The following is a 24,149-nucleotide window of genomic DNA, read 5'->3' as shown; positions in this document are numbered from 1 at the left end:
CAAATTTTTAATGAGTCTTTTAAGTAACTTTAAATTACAATGGGAAAAAAATCAGACTATTTCAAAGTGTGTGGTGTTTTGAACATTCTTTGTCATTGCCCTTCTTTGGGGTTGGAATGAAAACTGACATTTTCGAGGCATGTGGCCACTGCTGAGTTTTCCAGATTTGCTGGCATATTGATGCAGCACTGTAACAGCATCATCTTTTAGGAGTTTAAATAGCTCAGCTGGAATTCCATCACCCCGTCTATCTTTGTTTGCAGCAATGCTTCCTAAGGCCCACTTGACTTCACATTCCAGGATGTCTGGCTCTACGTGAGTGACCACACCATTATGACTATTTGGGTCACTAAGACCTATTTTTTATAGTTTTGTGTGTTCTTGCCACCCCTTCTTACTCTTCTCCTTCTGTTAGGTCCTTGCCATGTCTGTCCTTTTTTGTGCTCATTTTTGCATGAAATGTTCTCTTTCGAAATGAGTGACAATGCAGACCCTGGCTATAAAGGTCCCAGAGACAGAATTTATGCTCTCCTCAAATGGAAAGTTGAAACCATATGCTTTTCTTAGAAACAAGTATCATTCAAAATAAAGGACCCTGGTAACCAAGCACCCTACTCAAGAAGGGTGCTAAAAAAATATAAAAATAAAGTTAAAGGAACAGATAAGCATAAAATCAAAACCACATGAAAGGTTTTCCAAGAAAATATAAATGATCAAAATTGACTTGAGGTGGAAAACTTGAATAAATTACAACAGAAGGAATTGTAACCTAGAAGGAAATATAAAAGCTCATCAAATATTTGCCACCATACATCATACAAGCAAATACAAAGTCCCAGATTATTCAGATATCTCTGAGCCTAAAAATAATGAAGAGTCCTCAGTTCAGTCTACTAGGCTGTCTGGGGCTTCCCTGGTGGCTCAGACAGTGAAGAATCTGCCTGCGATGCAGGAGACCTGGCTTTGATTCCTGGGTCGGGAAGACCCCCTGGAGAAGGGAATGGCAACCCACTTCAGTGTTCTTGCCTGGAGAATCCTGTGGACAGAGGAGCCTGGCAGGCTACAGTCCATGGGGTCACAAAGAGTCAGTCGCGACTGAGCAACTAACACTTTCACTTTCAGACTATATAGATCACAATAACAATCTTACTGGGACGATTCCAAAAGGGGACCACAAGTCAATCTTACTGGTGAATATGATATGAATAATAAATCAGTATGCTGAAATAATATACCATGGCCAAGTACAATTTACTTCAGGTTTGTGAGGATAATTAAATTCAGAAATAATCTTTGGAATTCACTTATATTAATGCTATGAGAGAGAGAGAGAAATTATATATCGCAGTAGATTACAAAACAACTTGACAAAACTCAAAATCCGTTACTAGGTTGGGCGGGGGGGAACCTGCAGTTAAGGAATTCTAAATTTAATAAAGAGAAGTTATCTTGAAACAACAACAAACTCTGGTTCCTATGATGAATCACCACTAACACCCCAGTTACAGTAAGAAATATGAGAAGGATGCCCCCGACTTGCACCCCAGCAGGGAAGTCCCGGAATTTCCCCACAGCAAACTCTTGTGGGTGACAGTCTGGTTGAAAGCAGTCTGAGGAGGTTGTTTTGAATCACAGTTTTATTTTTATTTAAGACCACGGGAAGGTACATTTTGCACATCAGAGCATGACAGACCCTTGGGACAATGTACTTCAAGGTATGTTGCTTAATTGCTAAGTTGTGTCTGACTTGTTTGTGACCCCGTGGGCTGCAGCCTGCCAGGCTCCTCTGACCATGGGATTTACCAGGCAAGAATACTAGAGTGGGTTGCCATTTCTTTCTCCTGGAGATCTTCTTGACCCAGGGATCAAACACGTGTCTCCCACATTGGTAGGTGGATTCTCTACCCTTGTGCCACCTAAGAAGCCCACTTCAAGGTACCAGAATAATGGAAAGAAAGAGGGAAAAGGAAACCACACTAAAAATGAAGGAAATGGTGAAGCTCAGATTTTTTTTTAAATCTCAAGAGAGGATTTGTTCATCAGGCTATTTTTTAAATTAATTTATTTATCTGGCTGCCCTAGGTTTTAGCAGTGGCACACAGGATCTTTGATCTTCATTACAGCCTGCAGGATCTAGTTCCCTGACCAGGGATCGAACCCAGGACCCTTGCATTGGGCTCATGGAGTCTTAGCCACTGGACCACCAGGGAAGTCTCCATTGAGCTATTTTTGATAAAAGACTCTTCTGTGCTATAGTCCATGAATTCTTTCATGCTTGAGAAGGGACGGACATGCACACAGTGAGGATGCCACGCAAGGATGAAGGCAAAGGTGGTGGTGGGGGGGGGCGGTTCAACATCTGCAATCCAAGGAACCCCAAAGATCAGCAGCAAAACACTAGAAGCCAGGGAGAGGAATGGAGCAGAACTTGCTTGGTGGCCTCAGAGGGAACCAAACCACCCAACCAACACCTCAATCTCAGAAGTCTAGCTTCCCAAGGTGATGAAACAATCTCGCTATTGTTTAAGCAACAGCAAAGCAGAGGGGGATACTTGAAGGATAGGGAGTCTTCCTCTCTTTTAGAATTTGTTTATCTATCTATTTTTGGCTGTGCTAGGACCCTGTTGCTACGCGGGCTTTTCTTTACTTGTGTTGGTCGGGGATTACTCTCTAGTTGCGGTGCGCGGGCCTCTCATTGCTGTGACTTCTCGTGGCGCGCGGGCTCTGTGCGCGCGGGTTCTATGTGCGCGCGGGCTCTACGCGCGGTGGGTTCTATGTGCGCGCGGGCTCTACGCGCGGTGGGTTCTATGTGCGCAGCGGGCTCTGTGCGCACGGGCTCTATGTGCGCTCGGGCTTCAGGGGCCGAGGCACGTGGGCTCAGTACTTGTGGCACACGGGCTTAGTCGCTCTGCTGCCCATGAAATCTTCTCGGGTCAGGGATAGAACCCGAGTCTCCCGCGTTGGCAGGAAGATTCTTTACCACTGAACCACCCGGCAAGCCCTGGGGAGTATTTCTTCTAACAGTCACTGTTCCTTGTTGCTCTGGACTTCCTGCAAGAACTAGGAAAAGGAAAAAGGAGGAGCAAAAGAAAAATAAACATTTGTGGGGAGTAAAATAAAGAATAACAGCAAGTACAATAGTAACTTAGAGATAAGTCGACTTAGTGTAAGTAAACTTAGGCTTATACACAGACACACACACACCAGAATCAACAGGTCAGGGACAATGAATAAATAGTTCAATCTGTTTATCACCAACTGGCTGGCGGGAGATGTCACCAAAGTGAACATAGAGCTCCTTACGTGATTCTGATCTCAGAGACACGCTGTTGTGTGTACACACCTCCTAGGAAACCAACCAGCGTGAGGACTAATGGTGCTGAACAAGCAATTGGACTAAAATGCAGCAAATCCAGAAATGAACAAGTGAAGGACTGCACCACAGTGAAACCAAACCACACCCCCCAAAATGGGGGAAAATCACTCTTCTGAATACCTTTGGGTCAAAGGAGGAAATAAAACCAGCCTGGTCAGAGATGTGAACCCTGGACACAGAAGCTTCGGGAGGTGGCCCAGGACACCAAGCCCTTTCCTGTGGGGTGATGACGTGGTCACCCCACAGGAGGTGTTGCTGCCCAGGGAGGTCTTGGTGGAGGCAACACTGCGGGACCACTCAGAGATGGTACAGACCACCTGGGCGGATGTCCTGTGCAGAGAGGTGTGTGGAATCCAAGGAAGAGCGGCTTGGGGGCTGCACAAATCCCAGCATTCCTGTCGGAGGACATCTGGGGAACAGCTGAGCTGAGGACACATTTCTACCAACTTGTTACCAAACGGAGGAAACCAAGAAGAGGGAGTAAGAAGAAGCTCAGGGCCACGTGCCCTAAATGAGCCGGTCTCGCAGCACCGAGATCCAGATGGGGCGGACTGGTCTTCCTGTTTATCATGACCCTGAAAGCTGGCCAGGCATCAGAAAGGAGTGAAAAGAGAAAGTCAACAGGACTACTAGAAGAAATAAATAAAAGTATCATTATTTTTATTATTATTAACCACTGATGTGATGATCTGCCTAGAAAATTCAAGAGAATCAATTAGAAGAAAGCCTGCTAAGACTCATAAAAGATTCAAATAATATAACCAGATGCATGATATAGACACCGTATAATCATGAGTAGCTTTCTCACACACTGCACACCAGTAATAACTAACTGACAGATGTGATAGCAGGGACCAGCAAATTACGGCGTGTGGACTAAATGTATCCCACTGCCTGTTTTTAGAAATAAATTTTAATTTGAACACAGTGGCTCTCATTTATTTATGTACTTATGGATGCCTTTGCACTAAGTGCAGAGTTAAATTAGTTATGACAGGGGCTGAATGGCCCATAAGCCCTAAAACATTCACTATTTGGCCCTTCAGAGAAAAAACTTGCTGACCCTGGCAATAGGAATAAAACCATTCACCAATAGGAACAAAACCACTTACCATTCACCATAGCCATAAAAACCATTAAATGCCTAGAAATGAAACTTACTAACCATGGGCAATATATATAAAAGAAAATTAGGAGGTTCTGCTTTGAGTAGTTCATAGACAACTCACCTTCTTGGACATGATAACTATAAACTTTGGCCAAAATATACATTTTTTACAAAACTACCTGAAGCCTTTAAAAAGTGATGAAAAGTGAAGATTTGGAAGGAAACTCTTCACTTGGAAAAAGAGATAACAGTCGGAGAGATTCCTCTACTTACAGCTGTTAGTCCGAAGCCACAAGCCCATCAGCAAAATACAGCTAAAACTCAATAAAGAAAAAAATTCACATCTTACTTGTTTGAAGAACAAGGAGACAAATCTGGGCTGACCACAGCAGCTGGAAACTACAAGGGAAAATACCAGAAATGAGAGAGTCACAGAGAAGGAGCCCTGAATTCTGTGTGTAACCTCAGCCCAAGTCTTTGGCTGATCTGTGAACAGGTCATGTGTAGGGTAGACGTCACGCCACCAAGCTGACTCTAGAAGAGTAATCAAAGAATTGAGCTGCGGCCCACCCACCACAGAGGAGAGAGAGCAGGAAATTTGGAGACACCCAAGTTCCTACCTCCTACAACAAAAGTCCTTTTGCTAAGGACTCTAAAAGAAACTCACTCCACAATAAATGATCACAACGTCTAGGAGACAATGAAGAATGAGTAGACACATGAAGAAACAGGAAATGTTTCTTCCTGAGTGGATGGGTGGGTGAGGCATGAATAGACAGATGGATGACATATGTGAGTGGATGACAGTACACAGCCAAAGGTTAATGGTAGTATTTAGGCGCTAGGTATGTGAATATTCACTGTACAATTTCTTACAATTTTTTGTATGCTTAAAATTTTTCAAAATAAAATGTTGAGAAAAACAGATTTTAAAAAACTTGAAGTCTTTAAAGATTTTTAAATCTTTAAAAAAAGATTTGGAAGACATTTATGGGGAAACCTATGAAATCATTGAAAGATATTAAAGAAGCCCTAAATTAATGGAGAGATTTGTTCTTAGTTTGGGATATCCCAATTATTGAAAAGATATCAAATATCTTCAACATAATTCTGATTTTTAAAAAAACCCAGAAGGCTCCTTTGTACAATTTGACAAAAGAGTTTAAAATTTAGATGGTAATGCAACAGGCCAAGAGCAGCCAAGATATTCTTGAGAAACCAGGTGGGGAGACTTGCCCAGTCACATACCAACATCTACCTATAAACCTAGAGTGACTAAGATGATGTGTTTTTGACATAAGGACAGGCAAACAGACCAATGACACACAGACTAGAGAGCCTCCAAAAAACCCAGGCACATACGCGCACTTGATATCATGTGACCAATGATACTGCGAATCAGTAGGGAAGAGAGCTTTTCAATAAGTGGTGTTCAGATAATGATTACCCAGAGGAAGAAAAGTTAAAATGGGCCCTTACATCAAGATCACACACAAGTCAATTCCAGTAGATTAAGGACCTACGTCTTTAATCTTACGTCTTCCCTGGTGGCTCAGCCGGTAAAGGGTTTGCCTGCAATGTGGGAGACCTGGGTTCAATCCCTGGGTTGGGAAGATCCCCTGGAGAAGGGAAAGGCTACCCACTCCAGTATTCTGGCCTGGAGAATTCCATCATGGGGTCGCAAAGAGTCGGACACTGAGTGACTTTCACTTTCACTTTCAAAGACCTAAGTATGAGGCAAGAACATAAAAGCTTTTGGAGAATAACTAGAAGGCTATTTGGATGATTTCAAATTTACCTACATTAAAAGAGTTGAAATGGCAACCTAAACAATGGAAGAAGCTATTTTTAACATGTGTCTACTAAAAGTGCTAACATTCGGGGGTACTCTTTTGCCCCCTTCTGATGCCTATGTCAGAAGCTTTCTCTATCTCCTTTATACTTTAATGAAACTTTATTACACAAAAGCTCTGAGTGATCCAGCCTCCTCTCTGGCTCCGGATTGAATTCATCTCCTCCGGAGGCCAAGAATCCCGCGTCTCATCATTCAGCAACAACCTTTTATCTTGGGGGCTCGTCCGGGATCCTTCAGGACAAGATGGGCCTGACAATCTATGTGAGCCTACTTCTGCTGACTCCAGAAATCCTGAGTCTGCCGTTTGATCCTCAAGACAATGCCTTCCTGTCCTGGGCTCACTCCTATGCTGCATTCCACAATCGGTCTAACTGCTGGGTCTGCGGAGCACTCCCCTCTTCATCAATGGAAGGCTTCCGGTGGTGGACATCTCTACTTCAAGGAAAAGACTTTCTCCAAGTCTGCAAATACCTTCAGCAATCGCATGTGATGCCTCTTCTTAAACTGATGACATCTAACAACCTTAAGATGGACTGCTGTAACTATGGACATAATGTGACTTTTCATTTTGATTTTAACTTGGTTTAATGACTATTTTGCCTTACATCTGTAACTGTATAATGGGGTTTTTCTAACTGTCTAAAAGCTTTTAATTTACAAATAGTTGTCCAAGCTCCTATGAGTGCCACAGCCTCCTCCAACTATTACTTGGAGCCCCTGGATCAGACATCCCCACTATGAGGATTAGGAGAATATGTTGCCTCACCAATTTAGGGACAACGCCCCTTGTCAGCTTGGAAGCAGTTATGGAATGAGAACAACGCCCCTTTTCCCTAGGCAACATAATTCTCCTAAAAGAAAAGGGGGGAATGAGAGAGTCATTTCCTAGGCAGGTTGATAAGAAGTCTAGGGGTCCCCAAGGAGAGAGAAGTCTGGGATATTCAAGGAGGAAGAAAGGACAAACTTTTTTTACTTTTTTCCTCTACATTCCTTGGGATTATATAACAATAATGTATCCAGCCTGAGGACAGTCTTTGAATTAAACCTTCTGGCCAACTCTGTTATTTTAAAACATAAATTACGGGAGTAGGTCTGGTCTTTACAAGGATGTATCCTGCCTGAGGACAATCTTTGGATTAAACCTTCTGGCCAACTCTGTTATCTTAAAATGTAAATTATGGGAGTGGGTCTGGTGAGGTCTTTGCAGCCTCCAGACATTCTTTGGATTCATTGGAGAGTACATAACTCCATTGCTAACACTAGCGAAGGAGGTACTCTTTTGCCCCCTTCTGATGCCTATGTCAGAAGCTTTCTCTATCTCCTTTATACTTTAATAAAACTTTATTACACAAAACATAAAAAAATAAAAGTGCTAACATTCAAAATACTAACAGACACCTACAGATCAATAAGAAAAAGACAGACAGCCCAAAGCGACAAGCTACCAACATAAGCAAACCAAACTCAGAGGTGGTTTCAGGCTGGGTCTCTCTCACTGTCGGACAGCATGGTGAACTAGGCTTTCAGGAGTCCCTGACATTTAGGGAATTCCCCGGTGGTCCCGAAGTTAGGACTCCAAACTCTCACTGCCAAGGAATTGGAGTCAAGCCCTGATGGGGAGCTAAGATCCTGCAAGCAGCAAAGTACAGCACTCCCCCCTCCCAAAAAAAAATTAGTTAAAAAAAAAAAGAAGAGTTGCTCTGCTCAGGGTTATGTGGCAGCCTGGATGGGAGGACGCTCTTGGGGGGGAATGGATACATGTGTGTGTACCGCCGAGTCCCTTCCTTTTCACCTGAAACTACAACATCGTTAATCTGCTATACCCCAAACAAAATAAAAAATTTAAATAAAGTTGGGGGGGAAACAAGAAACTGCAAAACAAAGAGTTCCTTAAATTTATGCATTCACTTTTAATTTAATTTTTAATTAGTTTTTTATTTTTTTAATTTATTGATTTATTTTTGACTGCACTGGGTCTTCCTTGTGGCACACAGACTCTTCCTTGCAGCACGTGGTCTTTGGGTCTTTCTCTAGTTGCAGCAAGTAGGGGTTACTCCTTTAGCCGGCTTCTCTTGTTAGCTCTAGAGCTGGCTCTAGCTGGCTCTAGAGCGCCAGCTCAGCAGTCGTGGCCCCACAAACATGTGGGATCTTAGCTTCTGGATCAGGGATCCAACTTGTGTCCGCAGCACTGGCAGGCAGCCTCTTAAACCACTGGGTGGGCACCCAGGAAGTCCCTTCCTTAAATTTAAATGTGAACAGTTTGGAAAGTCCCTGGGCATCAGGCACTGAGGTGCGTACTGATGGACAGAAAGATGAAGACATCTTGACCTCCGCGCTCAGGATCTCACATTATAATGGGCAAGACCAATGGGTAAGGTAGGCAGAAAGGCAGACTCAGCCAAAGGAGTACCCTTAGTGCTTTATGCAAATACAGTCGTTTCTGTTGTTGTTTTGTCAGAGGGAGGAGCAATTCCCTTCAAGGACTGGAAGAAGAGAGAACCAAAGAATGTGTCCTAGGAAGCTGACCTTGTCAAGCCCTTGGAGGACGAGTCACAGTAGAAGAGAAGGCGGGATGAGGCGGGAATGAAGACTGCAGGGCTGGCTTTGTCCGCTGAGTGGAGTTCCCTCCAGAAGAGGAAATAAGGCGATGGCGTCACCCGCGCCAGCAAACCTTGGGCCAATCCCTTACCAAGACGGTAGAACCGCTGACACGCGCTGCGGCCTGACGCCCACGGCCTTTCTCGGCAATAGTTCTCATCGGTTCCGAATCTCTGCGTGGTTCTTGGGCACGGCCACGTAGCGCAGCCTGCGGAGTAGGGGCGGCCTCTGCAGCATCCGCTCGTCCCACAGGTACTCGGGGGACAGCACCTTGCTGGGCTTGTGCGACAGCAGGTACCGGTTCAGGTGGCTCTCGTCATGCCACACGGCCTCGATGCCCCGCGCCCGGTCGGCCGTCATGGCCTGGTGACAGGCCGTGGTGAGCCGGTAAACCTCGGGGACCGACCCCCCGAAAAAGCCTCCCGCGTAGTAAAAGTCACCCTCGTCTCTCGGGATGTAGGCTCGGGACAAGGGCCGGCGCTCGTAGGTGAAGGACTGGCGGTCGGCTGCGTAGAAACCAGGGTGCAGGGTCCCGAAGAGCGGCGCCAGGATCTCCACGCCCACGTGGTCGCTGAACTTCATGTCCACGTCCAGGCACACCAGGTAATCCACCTCGCGCAGGAAGCGCTGCCGGGAGAAATTGCTGATCATCTCCATCCGGTGCATGGAGACGTCCTGCCAGCGCCTGTAGCTCCCCACGTGGAGCACCACCACCTGCCTCCCGGCCTGCAGGGCGATCTGCGCACGTCCGCCGGCCGGTCGGTGAAGACGTAGTAGGTGACCCTGTGTCCCACCATGAAGTACTTCTCCGCCGTCTCCAGGAAGAGCCGCAGGAAGACCACGTATCTAAATCCAGCAGGAAAGAGAGGGTGGGAGTTAACAGAACCAAACAGCCGGCGGAAGAATCCACTTGGGCAAAAACAGTTTATGAAACCTTAGCCATACCTTGAGGATGTTACCCTAAGTGAAATAAACCAACCACAAAAAGTCAAGTACTCTAGATTCCACTTAGATGAGGTACCTAGAATAGGCAACCTCTTAGACACAGAAATAGAATGGCGTTTGCCAGACACTGGGGGAATGGGGAAGCTGGAGCCAGTGTTTAATGGGCACAGAAATTTTAGTTTTGCAAGATGAGAACCGTTCTGGGGAGGGACAGTGGTGATGGTCGTACCACATCTTGAGTCTGTAACACTGCTGACGTGTACACTTAAAAATAGTTAAGATGGTAAATTTTATATTATGTGCATTTTGTGAGTTATTATGTGAGTTGTGTGTGCTCAGTTGTGTCTTGACTCTTTGCAACCCCATGGACTGTAGCCCACCAGGCTTCTCTGTCCATGGAATTTTCCAGGTGAGAATACTGGAGTGGGTTGCCGTTTCCTCTTCCAAGGGATCTTCTCAATCCAGGGATCGAACCCAAGTCCTCGAGGCTCCTGCTCTTGAGGCTCCATTGATAAGTGGATTCTCTATCACTGCATCGCCTGGGAAGCCCTATGTGCATTTTAGCAAAATTAAAAATCAGAAACAAAACCACAGCCATTCCACTAGCTAAACATAACAGCACCAGACCCTGACTGGCTAGTGAGGGGAGGGGTTCAGATCACTTGGTGTTGAGCAAATATTCACAACCATAAGGTATTTGATTAATCCACAAGTTTGGCAAAAATTCAAATGATTGATAGTATCCAAATGACAGATGTCTCCCAGCTCAGGACCATCCAATGGCTTCTTGTCTTTTTTTTTTAAATTGAGATATAGTTGATTTACAATATTATATTAGTTTCAGGAGTACAAAATAGTCATTCCAAATTTATATAGCTTATACTCCTTTTAAAAGTATTGTAAAATATTGGCTGTAAAATTGGATCATAAAGGAGGCTCAGCACCGAAGAAGAACTGATGCTTTCAAATTGTGGTGCTGGAGAAGACTCTTGAGTCTGCAGTCCACGGGGTCACAAAGAATCAGCCAAGACTTAGCAACTGAAGAACAACAACTTCCCTGTGGTGTTCAGTATAAATAAAGCAAACAGATGAATATAACACAACAGAGGCAGACTCACAGGTTCACACAACAAACGTGCTTCCAGTGGGGAGAGTGGTGAGGGGAAGGGCAAAACAGGGGCGGGGGCTAAGAGCTACAAACCACTAGGTATAAACAAATGGCTCTGAGGCGTCCCTGGTGGTCCAGTGGTTAGAAATCCTCCTTCCAATGAAGGGCCCACGGGCTTGAGCCCTGCCTGGGGAGCTAAGATTCCACATGCCGCTCAGCCCGAGTGCTCTGGAGCCCACCCACCAAAGCAAGGAGCCTGCGTGCCTCAACCAGGGCCTAACACAGCCAAACAAATAAATATTTTTCAAAAAATACCATGGGGCTTTTTAAAAATAAATAAAATAAATGGCTTCTTCTCTTAAAAAAAGGCAATTCAAGATCCTGCAATGGTCTACCAGGCCCTACAAGATCTGCTCTGATTTGTCTTCTTCTCTCTCCTCCATCCTTTGTAGGGCAGGCCAGCTCCTTGATGTTCCTGACACATGCCATCCATCCTCCTCCAGGCGTCTGCACCTTCTTCTGCCTGGAATCCTTCCCCTGCAGAGTTCACCCTAGAGGGGCATTCCCTCCTCTGACTAATGCCCAGACTGGACGCGCCCCAGGGCTCATTCTGCTGGCACTTACACCAGCGCAACCAAATGTAAAACTCCAGCAGGCTGTGCGCTTGAACATGCCCATCTGACCATGCGCAAATTATAGCTCAGGAAAAAGGAGCAGTGGTGGAATACTACTCAGCCATAAAAAGGAATGCATGTGAGTCAGTTCTAATGAGGTGGAGGAACCTAGAGCCTATTATACAGAGTGAAGCAAGTCAGAAAGAGAAAGATAAATATCGTGTTCTAACGCATATATACAGAATCTAGAAAAATGGTACTGAAGAATTTATTTACAGGACAGCAGTAGAGAAACAGACGTAGAGAATAGACGTATGGACATGGGGAGAGGGGAGGAGAGGGTGAGATGTGTGGAAAGAGTAGCATGGAAACTTACATCACCATATGGAAAGTAGAGAGCCAACGGGAATTTGCTCTATGTCTCAGGAAACTCAAACAGGGGCTCTGGGTCAACCTAGAGGGGTGGGGTGGGGAGGGAGATGGGAGGGAGGTTCAGAAGGGAGGGGATAGATGTGTACCTGTGGCTGACTCATGTTGAGGTTTGACAGAAAACAACAAAATTCTGTAAAGCAATTATCCTTCAAGTAAAAAATAAATAAAAATAAATAAAAAGGAGCAAAAAAACATTAAAACAGATTACTCTGTATCCCCTTGCCCAAACTCAGTCATTTTCTAGAGCTCATATTGTCATCTGACATATTTTTTTTACACTCACACAATCTTTTTTAAAATATGTATGTATATGGTTGCTCCAGGTCTTAGAGGCAGCACACAGGATATTCACCACCTCATACTGGATCTTAGCTGCAGCACATGGGAAAATCGAATATTGACACACAGAAGAATGAAAACAGACCCCTGTCTTACACTACTCAGAAAGAGTAACTTGAAATGGATTGAAGACTGACATGTAAGACCGAGACCATAAGATACTTAGTAGAAAACAGTGGGGAAGCTCTTGCACGTTGATCTTTGCAGTGACTTATTGGACATGACACCTAAACCACAAGTAACAAAAAATATGAGTGCCGCTACATCAAACTGGAAAGCCTCTGCCCAGCAAGAGAAATGATCAGCAGAATGAAAAGCTGACCTAGAAGATGGGAGAAGATAGCTACACGCAGCTGGCCTCCCAGGGTGACAGACTGGGGTAACGGGGCACCAGGGTCTGCGCTGTGGTGGGGTTGAGCCCCTGGCGCAGTGGCTGGTACTGGAAGTGGTGAAGTGAGCTGCCCATCTCTAAAAGGTGGACAGTGACCTCTGGGGTGATGACTCTCAGCTATGGGACTGCTATCTTGAGCAGGCGTTCCCAGACGGTGCCAGTGGTAAAGAACCTGCCTGCCGATGCAGGAGAAATAAGAGAGAGGGGTTTGATCCCTGGGTGGGGAAGATCCCCTGGAGGAGGAAGTGGCAACCCACTCCAGTATTCTTGCCTGGAGAATCCCATGGACAGAGGAGCCTGGCAGGCTACCGTCCAGAGGGTCAGAAAGAGTCGGGCACAGCTGCAGTGACTTAGCTCACATGGACACACGTCACTGTGTGCTATCACGGTGCGTATATATATAGATATATATGACTGCCTAGTGACCCCTGCACAACCCAACCCACATTCACCTACACCCAAAGTCACTGGTGCCTCTGCACCCCCACCCACCCTGTGAGCTGAGCCCCTTGTCCTGGAAAACAGAGAGGAGCGCTGCCCTGCAGCTCAGGCCGGCTCCCTGGCTCACCCTGGGCGAGCGTCCCTCACTTACTTTTTAATGGCAAACACAGTCAGCCCAATGGTGGTGTTTCTGAATTGTGCATCCAAGATGGCAGAGTCAAAGGTCCCGTCCCAGATGATGGGAGCAAACCAGGGGGTCATGACCAGCACGTCCACTCTCCTGGGGAGAAGAGTCACAGCATGTGAGGGCAGGTCATAGGGATGTGGGCCACAGAGAAGGATTTGTCCAAAGCTGCACAGTCCGTGAGCTGCAGAGCTAGGAGCAGACAGGACTCAGGACTCCCAACCCAGTGCTTTTGTCAGCATAAGCTTAGCACCCAGCACTCAACACTTCCATCCCTTCACTGCCCTCACTCAGAGTATCTCCTGAGTCCCAGCCATATGCTAGATCCCCTGAGACATCCTTTTATGAGGCCCCCTGTTTGCAGGAGGAGCACAGTCTCGAGGGAGGGCAAGCGCTAAGCCCTCCTTCAGCACGCGGGAGCTTTGCCGTAACAAGAAATAGACATTTGGTCTCTGGGACAGCCCTCCTTCTGATGAGGTGACTCTGGGTGGGCTTGCGGGTAGTTCAGGATGGGGGCTGGTCACCAGAAAGACCAAGCCAGGATTAGAAACTTGGAACTTAGAACTTTCTGCCTCACATCCCTTCCTCCTGGGAAGGCAGTGGGGCTGAAGGTCAAGTTAACAATCAATCATGCCAGGGAGATGAAGCCTCCATAAATATCCCTTCACTGTGGGGTTCGCAGTGCTTCCGGGTTGGTGAACACAGGGAGGTACTGGGAAGGAGGTGCTTGGGCGCTCCGTCCCTTCCCCATCCTGCCCTATTTACCTCTTCATCTGACTGTCCCTGAGCTGCATCCTTTATAACGAGCCAAGGATCTAGTAAGTAAACTGTCTTCTTGAGTTCTGGGAGCATCCCAGCAAACCATCAAACCCAAGGAGCGGGTGGTGAGAAATGATTTACAGCCCACCGGTCAGAAGCACAGATGACAACCTGGAGACTGCGACAAGGGTCTGAGTGGGGGCAGGCTGCGGGGCTGACCGTCCACCTGCGGCGTCTGTGCTGACTGCAGGGAGTGTCAGAATCGCCTGGTGTGGATAGCCCACACGCTTGCTGTGAGTAGACGGAACGAGGTTTGCTTTCAGAGACAGAGCTGAGTTTCAAGCCCCCTCCCCTCACAGGGGCTCTTCGTGTCCTGTGGTCTCTGCTCCTTCTCCATTCTCCAGCCGGCACGGACCCCTCTCACCTCCCCTCCGACTCTCATTTCACGAGTGTTCATTCACTCGTTCATCACCCTGCCAGGACCCACCAAAAAAGTTCATGCCAACCTGCCCCTCCAGATGTGTGCTGACCCCTGGAAATGTATGCCACTAAAAATTGTCTGGGAGTCACAGAAAAGTAAAAGGAACCAGGCAAGATGACTTAATATGATAGACTTGGTTCAACTCAACATATCCAAAATATTATCATTTCAGTATGTAATTGATGTATTTATTGAAGTCTAGTCAACTGACAATGTTGTGTTAGTTTCAAGTGTACAACAAAGTGGTTCAGTTACACATCTATACACATATATTCTTTTTCAAGTTCTTTTCCCATATAGGATATTACAAGATATTGAGTAGAGTCCCTGGGCTCTTCAGTGGGTCCTTGTTGTTTATCTGTTTTATATACAGTAGTGTGTCTATGTTAATCCCAAGCTCCTAGCACACTTTTCATGTACTAAGTGTTTGGCGTCCACGGTGCACCTCACACTGACAGCACAACTCATTCTAGAGTGGTCCCGTTTCAAGTGTTCAAGGCCACATGTGGCTGGCGGCTCTGGAAATTCAAGGAGGTGTGTGTGTGGATTTCAGAAATGACAGTGAGCACCTCCAGGTCCCCTGGCAGGGACGTGGCAGGATGTGACAGAGTCCCCTCAGCTTGCATCCTGACCTGTCCCTCTGCAGCCGAGGGCCCTCAAGCAACCTCCTTCACTTCTCTGAGCCTCAGTTTCCCTGCCCATAAAACGGGGCTGATCGAAGTGGTCTCTGGGCGACTTCCTGTCCCGAAGCTCGGGGATCCAGTGCCTCACTGACAGGCTGCCAGCACTCTCTCTCGGGCAGCGAGAGCAGGAGGTGTGGGCACAGGCAAGGAGACCCGGATTAGGAGACAGGCACTGGTATGTGGGGGCAAGTTGGGACCATCAGCCCTCAGACATTCACACTCATGGAAAGGCCTCAGGCAGAACCCAGTCCAGACCCCAGCTTCCTTCCCCGAGAAGAAACAAGAGAAGTTTCCATGCCTGGGATGGACCTCTGCACAGCTCCTGGTGACCACAAATTAGAGGCACCTTCCATCGGTTCTTCAACGTGTACCAAACCCACTGAAAACTAGCCCAGCCTCCCATAGAACAGACAGAAAGGAAAGCAAAAGGGCAAAAGAAAGACTGGAACCAGGGAGTGAGTGAGAGAAAGGCAACCACAGGGTAGGTGGTGGCAGGGAACCCACCGGTCGCAGCCACGGCAGAAACTCGTCTACTTACGAGGGCTTGAGCAGCTGGGCCTTGGGGTAAAGCAACCTGTGGACAAGACATGCGTGTGAGCAGACACTCACATCACCAATGCCAGAGCTGCTAGGAGCCTCTTCCTGGTTCAGTGGGCAGCTCTGCCAGGAGGCGGCACTCAGCCACAGGGAATTCCTTCCTTCCATCCTCCCATCTCCCTTCATCCAGCTACCTCCCACCCCCTCCCCCAGCCCAGGGATGCCAGGGGTTTCCCCAGGGATAAACTGGCAGATAAACTGATGGGGTAGAAATGCAACGACGGGCTAGGAGGCTCTTTCCCATCTCATGCTCGGCTGAGGTTAGAGACCCTCCTGTGCTTTGTAAGTCCTCCTTGTGGTCTAACTCTTTATGAGGAAGATCTTCGTGTCCTGCTTTATTCAGCAGTGGGAAGCACAGGGGTGGCCTCTCCCACCCTGTCCACCGGCGGCATCCCGCCTGGAGCCACCTCATCGCCCTCCTCCGCTCTCCTGCTGACTCCTTCACCCTCTATGCCCTCCCTGGCAACCCTGTCAGTTTACAACAGAGCTGAGAGCTTAGAAGCTACAGCTAGTCTACCCCGGGTAAGACCGCTGAGCTGGGACAGCCGAGAGACCGAGGTCACGGCGGGCTCACCCGTGACCTCACCATCTGACGCCTGCTCCCCCTGCTCCCATCCTCTTCTGCCCCTCGGTACCCTCCTTCCTGCTTCCCTTGCTCCTTCCCTCCTGATAAATCTCACAATCAGGCTCGAAGGGGGTGTGAGGGGGACAGTGGAGTGGGAAGACAGCAAGCTGACTTGCTTGGAAACAGGCCCAAAGACGTGGTCTCCAGTACCTGGGGACTTCAGGTATCCTGCAGGTGTCCGGGTGGCCGTCACCTTCACTGAGGGAGGAAAACAGGGCGTTCAGAGCTGATGGCCCTGGGAGAAGCACTGCTGTGTGGCCCGGCCGGGGCTCCTGAGGGCCACCCCGTTACAGCCCCTACTGAGGAGAGCTCCCCGTGGCTGCAGAGCTCGGCCTTGTGGCCAGGTGAGGGGACCGGGGGCGGGAAGCTGGGCGAAGACACCTCGGACACGATGGCCGTGTCTGGGCGCCTGGTGCCCAGTCTGCCCGAAGCGATGCCACGCCCGATGGTGACAAACCAGCCTGGGGAGAGCCCTGCTCCGGAGGGGAGGAGCCATGGACGCCCAGGCCGGCCCTGGGATCCGAAGGGAAGCTCTGGCAACGGCCCCCTCAGCCCTGGGAGCCCAGCTGCCGCCCTACCTGGACTCCTTCTTCTCCAGCAGCATCCTCTGCAGAACCACGCCGTTTTCATCCTGGCTGCTGAGGGGACAGGCTCCCAGTCACTTCAGGAAAAAGGAGCGCCTTGCTAACTAAGCGCCCCTTTAAGAGGGGAGGGGGCTAACTAGGCAAAGACTAGGATTGCGTTCACTTCCCACAGCCCGGCCCTCCCTGCTAGCCCCGCCCCTTTCTACCAGCCCCGCCTCTGCCAGCCCCGCCCTCCCCCCACATCCCCGCCCTCTCTACCAACTCAGTCCCTCTCCAGAAACCCCGCCCCTTTCCGCCAGCCCCGCCCCTCACACCAGCCCCGCCCTCTCCACCAGCCCCGCCCCTCATCAGCCCAGCCCCTTCCCACCAGGCCTGTCCCCTCCCCACCAATGAAGCTCGGAGGAGCCCAGCCGTCCCAGTCCAGAAGACCAAGCAAAGTCTCCAGCTGCTGGCAAGGCTCAGGAATGCCAACTTTTGTGGATAAAAAGGAGGTGAAAGTCATTACCTCAAAGGCAGGCTCTGCCGTTGGCCCTGCAGGTGGTGGGCCTCAGGGCTGCTGAGACAGAAAAGCCCGGTCAGCTCAACCCATTCATCCACCCTTCTACCCAGCAAGGATTTGCTGGGCCCCAAGGCCTGAACAGGGGAGGAAGCTGGGCCGGACTTGACTTCGAGGTCCTGCCTTGCGGGCTCCTTCAGGAGGCTGGTCAGGAGAGCTCACCTTATCTGTGGTCGGTCAGCCAGAGACTGACGATCGCGGAAGAATTAGCTCTGGGAGGAAAAATGAGCCTTTTCCCCTCTGGGTGCTAATGGGGTCAGAGGGCACCCTGTCACAGACTGGCCACTGGGGATGGCTTTACATGGAATCAACATTGGTCATTGGACTATAAAGAAAGCTGAGCACCGAAGAATTGATGCTTTGAACTGTGGTGTTGGAGAAGACTCTTGAGAGTTCCTTGGACTGCAAGGAGATCCAACCAGTCCATCCTAAAAGAAATCAGTCCTGACTATTCATTGGAAGGACTGATGCTGAAACTGAAACTCCAATACTTTCGCCACCTGATGTGAAGAACTGACTCACTAGAAAAAACCCTGATGCTGGGAAAGATTGAGGGCAGGAGGAGAAGAGGATGACAGAGGATGAGATGGTTGGATGGCATCACGGACTCAATGGACATGGGTTTGGGTAGACTCCGGCATTTGGTGATGGACAGGGAGGCCTGGCATGCTGCAGTCCATGGGGTCACAAAGAGTCGGACATGACTGAGCAACTGAACTGAACTGAACTGAACGCTGGTCACTACTCATCCCCAATCTGGGCCTGGAGCTGCCGCCAGCCATAAAGGGGTCCTCTCCAACAGACAACAGGATTCTGTCTTTGTAGTTTTTTAGGTTTGAGAAAACATGGTAGAGCGAGGAACTCGGAATCAGCCAGGAACTGAGTGCCTCTTTCATTATAAGGACCTCCAATTCACTGCACATTCTATTTTTATTTCTGTTCTAGATCTTTCTAGAAGGAACCACCTTGACTCCAAAGACCCATCCATTACCTTTGAGACTCTTCTGTCTGTCTTCTGGGGATCAGGCTGAACACGTTGCTGGGGGGACAAAAGAATGTGGAGTTGAGTCCTCACCAGACAGAGGAGAGCAGACAGGGTGGTTTCAAGGCTGAGACTTCAACACAGCATTCTGACCATTTGGTCTCTGGCTCCTGAGAAAATAGATGTGGGGCCCGAGCGGAGCCAGGGGGACATCTCACAGGGGTGAAAGGAGAGAATGGGGTGCACAGGCAGATCCCCCTGGTGGTGCCCTAGTCCTCCCTTCCCCCATTCCACCCTATTTTAACCCCATGTCATCACCCTAACTAATAACTTGAGAAATATCAACAACCTCAGATATGCAGATGACACCTCCTTTATGGCAGAAAGCAAAGAACTAAAGAGCCTCTTGATGAAAGTGAAAGAGGAGAGTGAAAAAGCTGGCTTAAAACTCAACATTCATAAAATGAAGATCATGGCATCTGGCTCCATCACTTCATGGCAAGTTGATGGGGAAACAATGGAAACAGTGAGAGGCTTTTTCTTGGGCTCTAAAATCACTGCAGATGGTGCCTGCAGCCATGAAATTAAAAGACGCTTGCTCCTTGGAAGAAAAGCTGTGACAAACCTAGACAGCATATTTAAAAGCAGAGACATTACTTTGCCAACAAAGGTCCATCTACTCAAAGCTATGGTTTTTTCCAGTAGTTGGGTATGGATGTGAGAGTTGGACCATAAAGAAAGCTAAGCACTGAAGAATGGATGCTTTTGAACTGTGGTGTTGGAGAAGAATTTTGAGAGTCCCTTGGACTGCAAGGAGACCAAACCAGTCCATCCTAAAGGAAATCAGTCCTAAATATTCTTTGGAAGGAATGATGCTGAAGCTGAAGCTCCAATACTTTGGCCACCTGATGCAAAGAACTGACTCATTTGAAAAGACCCTGATGCTGGGAAAGATTGAAGGTGGGAGGAGAAGGGGACGACAGAATGAGATGGTTGGATGGCATCACCGACTCGATAGACTTGAGTTTGAGCAAGCTCCGGGAATTGGTGATGGACAGGGAAGCCTGGCGTGCTGCAGTCCATTGGGTTGCAAAGAGTTGAACACAACTGAGTGACTGAACTGAACTGAATAGCTTGTAAGTGCTCATGGCCTTGCTCTCTGTGGATAGGGGACCCCAGCATCAGAATCATCTGGGGAATTGTTTTTAGAGGCAAATCCAGACTTCCTGAATCCAAACCTGAGCAGTTAGGAGGGGTGTGTGTGTGTGTGTGTGTGTGGCAGGGGTGTGATATGTAAAATCTCCATTTTTAACAGGTTCTCTAAGTGATCTGCATACACCCTAAAGTTGAGAGCCAGCCTCCTTTCTGTTTTACAGCGACCCTGCCACATAGAGTGCCACGCAGCATGTGGGGACCTTAGTTCCTTAACCAGGGATTGAACCTGCACCCCTTGCATTGGAAGTCTGGAGTCTTAACCACCGGAGTGCCAGGGATGTCCCTGGGAGCTTTTGAAGCTTGCTGGAAAGTGTTCATATTCAAAGCAGGATTGAATTTTAAATTATATGCAAACAAAAAATGTAAAAATTCTACATCCATAAAAAATTATGAAAGGAATCTCTGAGGCAAAGTCCAATCTTTTAAAAACTTTGCTCTAGAAGAAAACTTATTTCAGAAGTCAGATGACTCTTTTCGGTCAATCAGTATCAGTTTAGTCACTCAGTTGTGTCCAACTCTGCGACCCCATGGACTGCAGCATGTCAGGCCTCCCGTCCATCACCAACTCGGGGTTTATTCAAACTCATGTCCATTGAATTGGTGATGCCATCCAACCATCTCATCCTCTGTCATCCCCTTCTCCTCCTGCCCTCAGTCTTTCCCAGCATCAGGGTCTTTTCTAGTGAGTCAGTTCTTCACATCAGGTGGCCAAAGTATTGGAGTTTCAGTTTCAGCATCAGTCCTTCCAATGAATAGTCAGGACTGATTTCTTTTAGGATGGACTGGTTGGATCTCCTTGCAGTCCAAGGAACTCTCAAGAGTCTTCTCCAACACCACAGTTCAAGATGACTCTTTTGGATGTCAATATTTATCAGGTTTGTTTTTTCTTTTTTAAAAATAAAAGAGAAGATAAAATCTGCCAAAAATGAGGGGGTGGGGAGAAGATGAAATTAAATCTAACACATGATGAGCTTCCCCGATGACTCAGCAGGCAAAGAATCCGCCTGCAATGCAGGAAACACAGGAGACTTGGGTTTGATCCCTCCCCTGGAGAAGGAAATGGCAACCCACTCCAGTACTCTTGCCTGGGAAATCCCAGGGACAGAAGAGCCGGATAGTCTACAGTCCATGGGTCGCAAAGAGTCAGACACGACTGAAAACAAACACGAATAATATAGAAGAGGAGGCTGCTAGATGAAGAATCCAAAAAGGCTGCATAAAGATAAAGATAAAGAGGAGCAGTCAGGGACTTCTGTGGCAGTCCAGTGGTTAGGACTCGGAGCTCCCACTAAAGGGACTTGAGTTCAATCCCTTGTCGGGGAAATAAGATCCTGTGTGCAACGCAGTTTGGCCAAAAACAACAAAAAAGAAGAGAGGTCAGACCCCAGACTCAACAGGCTGCCAGACCTGGGCACTCTATGGTAATAGAGGGAGTCCAGTGGGAATGAGCCGTTTCAGACCTGAGTCACAGCGGGAAGCTGCAAGACATGGCCACGGGTGTCTCCAGACTCTTGAAGGCACCACCCGGAATGTGCCACACAGCTCTCCCAGAATCATCTCCCTGGGGTCCTTGTGTTATAAGGAAGACTATTTTTATGCAATTCCAGCACTTGTTCTGGATGGGGAAACAGTGGCTGACTTTATTTTTGGGAGCTCCAAAATCACTGCAGATGGTGATTGCAGCCATGAAATTAAAAGACGCTTACTCCTTGGAAGAAAAGTTATGACCAACCTAGATAGCATATTAAAAAGCAGAGACATTACTTTACCAACAAAGGTCCATCTAGTCAAGGCTATGGTTCTTCCAGTAGTCATGTATGGATGTGAGAGTTGGACTATAAAGAAAGCTGAGCGCTGAAGAATTGATGCTTTTGAACTATGGTGTTGGAGAAGACTCTTGAGAGTCACTTGGACTACAAGGAGATCCAATCAGTCCATCCAAAATGAAATCAGTCCTGAATATTCGTTTGAAGGACTGATGTTGAAGCTGAAACTCCAATACTTTGGCCACCTGATGCGAAGAGCTGACTCATTTGAAAAGACCCTGATGTTGGGAAAGATTGAAGGCAGAAGGAGAAGGGGACAACAGAGGATGAAATGGTTAGATGACATCACTGACTCAATGGACATGAGTTTGGGTGAACTCCAGGAGTTGGTGATGGACAGGGAGGCCTGGTGTGCTGCAGTTCGTGGGGTCGCAGAGAGTCAGACATGACTGAGCGACTGAACTGAGCGCTTGTTCTAAGAATCAGATATGGGGACAGGCTGCTTGCAGAGAACTGAGCGCTCCTGCTGAGGGAAGATCAGATGGAGACTTGGTCACCTGCCAGTCGCGCTGCGGGACCAGCACGGCCCCGAGACCCACAGCACAACAGAGGCGGCTCTGAGACAGAGATGGGTGCCCAGGGGGGCGCTGCAGCAATTCAGGAGGGACCCTGTGCTTGCCAACAGCCCCCACGCAAGGAATGTCACACCCTTCCCGACCCTGCACCAGATGTGTATGTGATGAGCTTGTTTTGTTGCTCAGACAAGACTTGCTCCAGGAAACCCCAGTAAGTCCAATGCTGGCAGACCAAGGAAGGGTGGTCTCCCTCCCAGGAGCGCCAGGAAATCCTGTACCCACTCCTGTGACAGCCAGTCACCCGTAACTGCCTGGCACCTGTGTACTCCTCCTAACAGACCTGACATCCTTCAGAACGGGGAGCCATCTCGTGGACACTGGCATCCCAGTGCCCTCCAAACCACCAGGCTCAAAGCAGGTGCTCAGTAAACGCTCACGGAGGTGAACGTGTGGGCGTGTCCCACTGCGTGTGCGCTCCATTTTCCAAAGCCTGCAATGCCGAGGCCATCAGCCCTGAGACTGGATGCTCATCCTAGAGGACACTCCCTGAGGGACCTGGAAACCCTGGTTTGGAGTCTGGTGGAGGGGCTGGCACCCTGGCCTTGCCACTTCCCACCTTATGACCTTGGTCTCATTCCTTAACCTCTGGAGCCTCCTTTCCTGGGGGTATAAAATGGGAATAGTAATGCCTGTCCTGGGCTTTCCTGGTGGCTCAGTGGTAAAGAATCCGCCTGCCAATGCAGGAGACTCGGGTTTGATCCCTGGGTCAGGAAGATCCCCTGGAGAAGGGAATGGCAACCCACTCCAGTATTCTTGCCTGGAGAATCCCATGGAATGGGGAGGCTGGTGGGCTACAGTCCATGGGGTCACAAAGGCGTTGGACATGACTGACTAAACAACAACAATAATGATTATCTTACAGGTTGGGGAGAGAGTCTAGAACACCCACCATGTGTTCCCCTCAAGGCATCACACAGAATACATATCCCACAAACGGAGGCTCTTTCTAACACATTTCTTTGCAAAAGTCATCAGTGACAAAGCGTATAGCTCTAACAACTAACAACTAAATGCATATGCAATCTGCAGTCTGAAATAGTAAATAAACATTTGGCACCCACTGCACAACTGAGTCTAGGGTTAATTGCACCCTCTTGTGGAATAAGAACCGAGTCCTGAGAGAGTATGACTAGCTTCTTTAAAGGGAATACAGTTTTAGAGCTGCCAGGTTTGTTTTAAAACATAAAATAGCGTATCACAATGCAGTGAAAAGGTGTCATCTCTTCTCCATAAATCTGTGCAAATTGTGATGCGAGCCCCATGCACGCCTGTGTGCTCAGTCACTCCAGTCGGGTCCGACTCTTTGTGAACACGTGGACTGCAGCCCTCCAGGCTCCTCTGCCCATGGGGTTCTCCAGGCAAGAGTCCTGGAGTGGCTTGCCATGCCCTCCTCCAGGGGATCTTCCCAACCCAGGGGTGGAAACTGCATCTCTCACGTCTCCTGCTTTGGGAGGCAGGTTCTATACTGTGAGTGCCACCGGGGAAGCCCTGTGAGCCCCGCATGTGGATGTAATTGGTGTTTCTAAAAAGCCTTAAGCACTGCCTTCTGAAGCCCTCCCCATCCACAGTCACGTTTACACTCACCTCCCAGATGAGCCCGTCACCTGCAGTTACATTAATGCCTGTAAATCACCTGGGAGCAGGGCAAGGTGCTGGCAGGGAACCGGCGTCTCAGCACAGTGGGAATTCTGACATCATCACAGCGGCTCTGGTCACTCAGGTCATAAGTCCCCAGCTCCACAGGGCCCGGGCCGTCCCCTCCTCCTTACCTGTAGAAGCCCAGAAGTACGGCGAAGAGCAGGATCAGACCCAGCCAGGACTTGGCGCTCTTCCCCCGGATCTCTGTGAAGAGGAGGCCTGGGTCACCTGGTGCCT

General features: G+C 48.4%; 1 protein-coding gene across 1 annotated transcript in view; it reads right to left on the bottom strand.

The window, feature by feature from the left end:
* Positions 1–8,225: 8,225 nt before the first annotated feature.
* Positions 8,226–24,149, bottom strand: part of LOC133064330 (histo-blood group ABO system transferase-like) — a 31,701-nt gene continuing 15,777 nt past the window's right edge. The window contains 9 exon segments of the mRNA XM_061154251.1: positions 8,226–9,680; positions 9,683–9,783; positions 13,359–13,487; positions 15,853–15,888; positions 16,687–16,734; positions 17,115–17,174; positions 17,626–17,676; positions 18,668–18,715; positions 24,044–24,116. Coding sequence (XP_061010234.1) covers positions 9,094–9,680; positions 9,683–9,783; positions 13,359–13,487; positions 15,853–15,888; positions 16,687–16,734; positions 17,115–17,174; positions 17,626–17,676; positions 18,668–18,715; positions 24,044–24,116 — 1,133 coding nt within the window. The 3' untranslated portion in view covers positions 8,226–9,093.

This window comes from Dama dama, chromosome 11 (assembly GCF_033118175.1).
Source record: "Dama dama isolate Ldn47 chromosome 11, ASM3311817v1, whole genome shotgun sequence".
NCBI lineage: Eukaryota > Metazoa > Chordata > Mammalia > Artiodactyla > Cervidae > Dama > Dama dama.
This window is presented reverse-complemented; position numbering and strand designations above follow the sequence as displayed.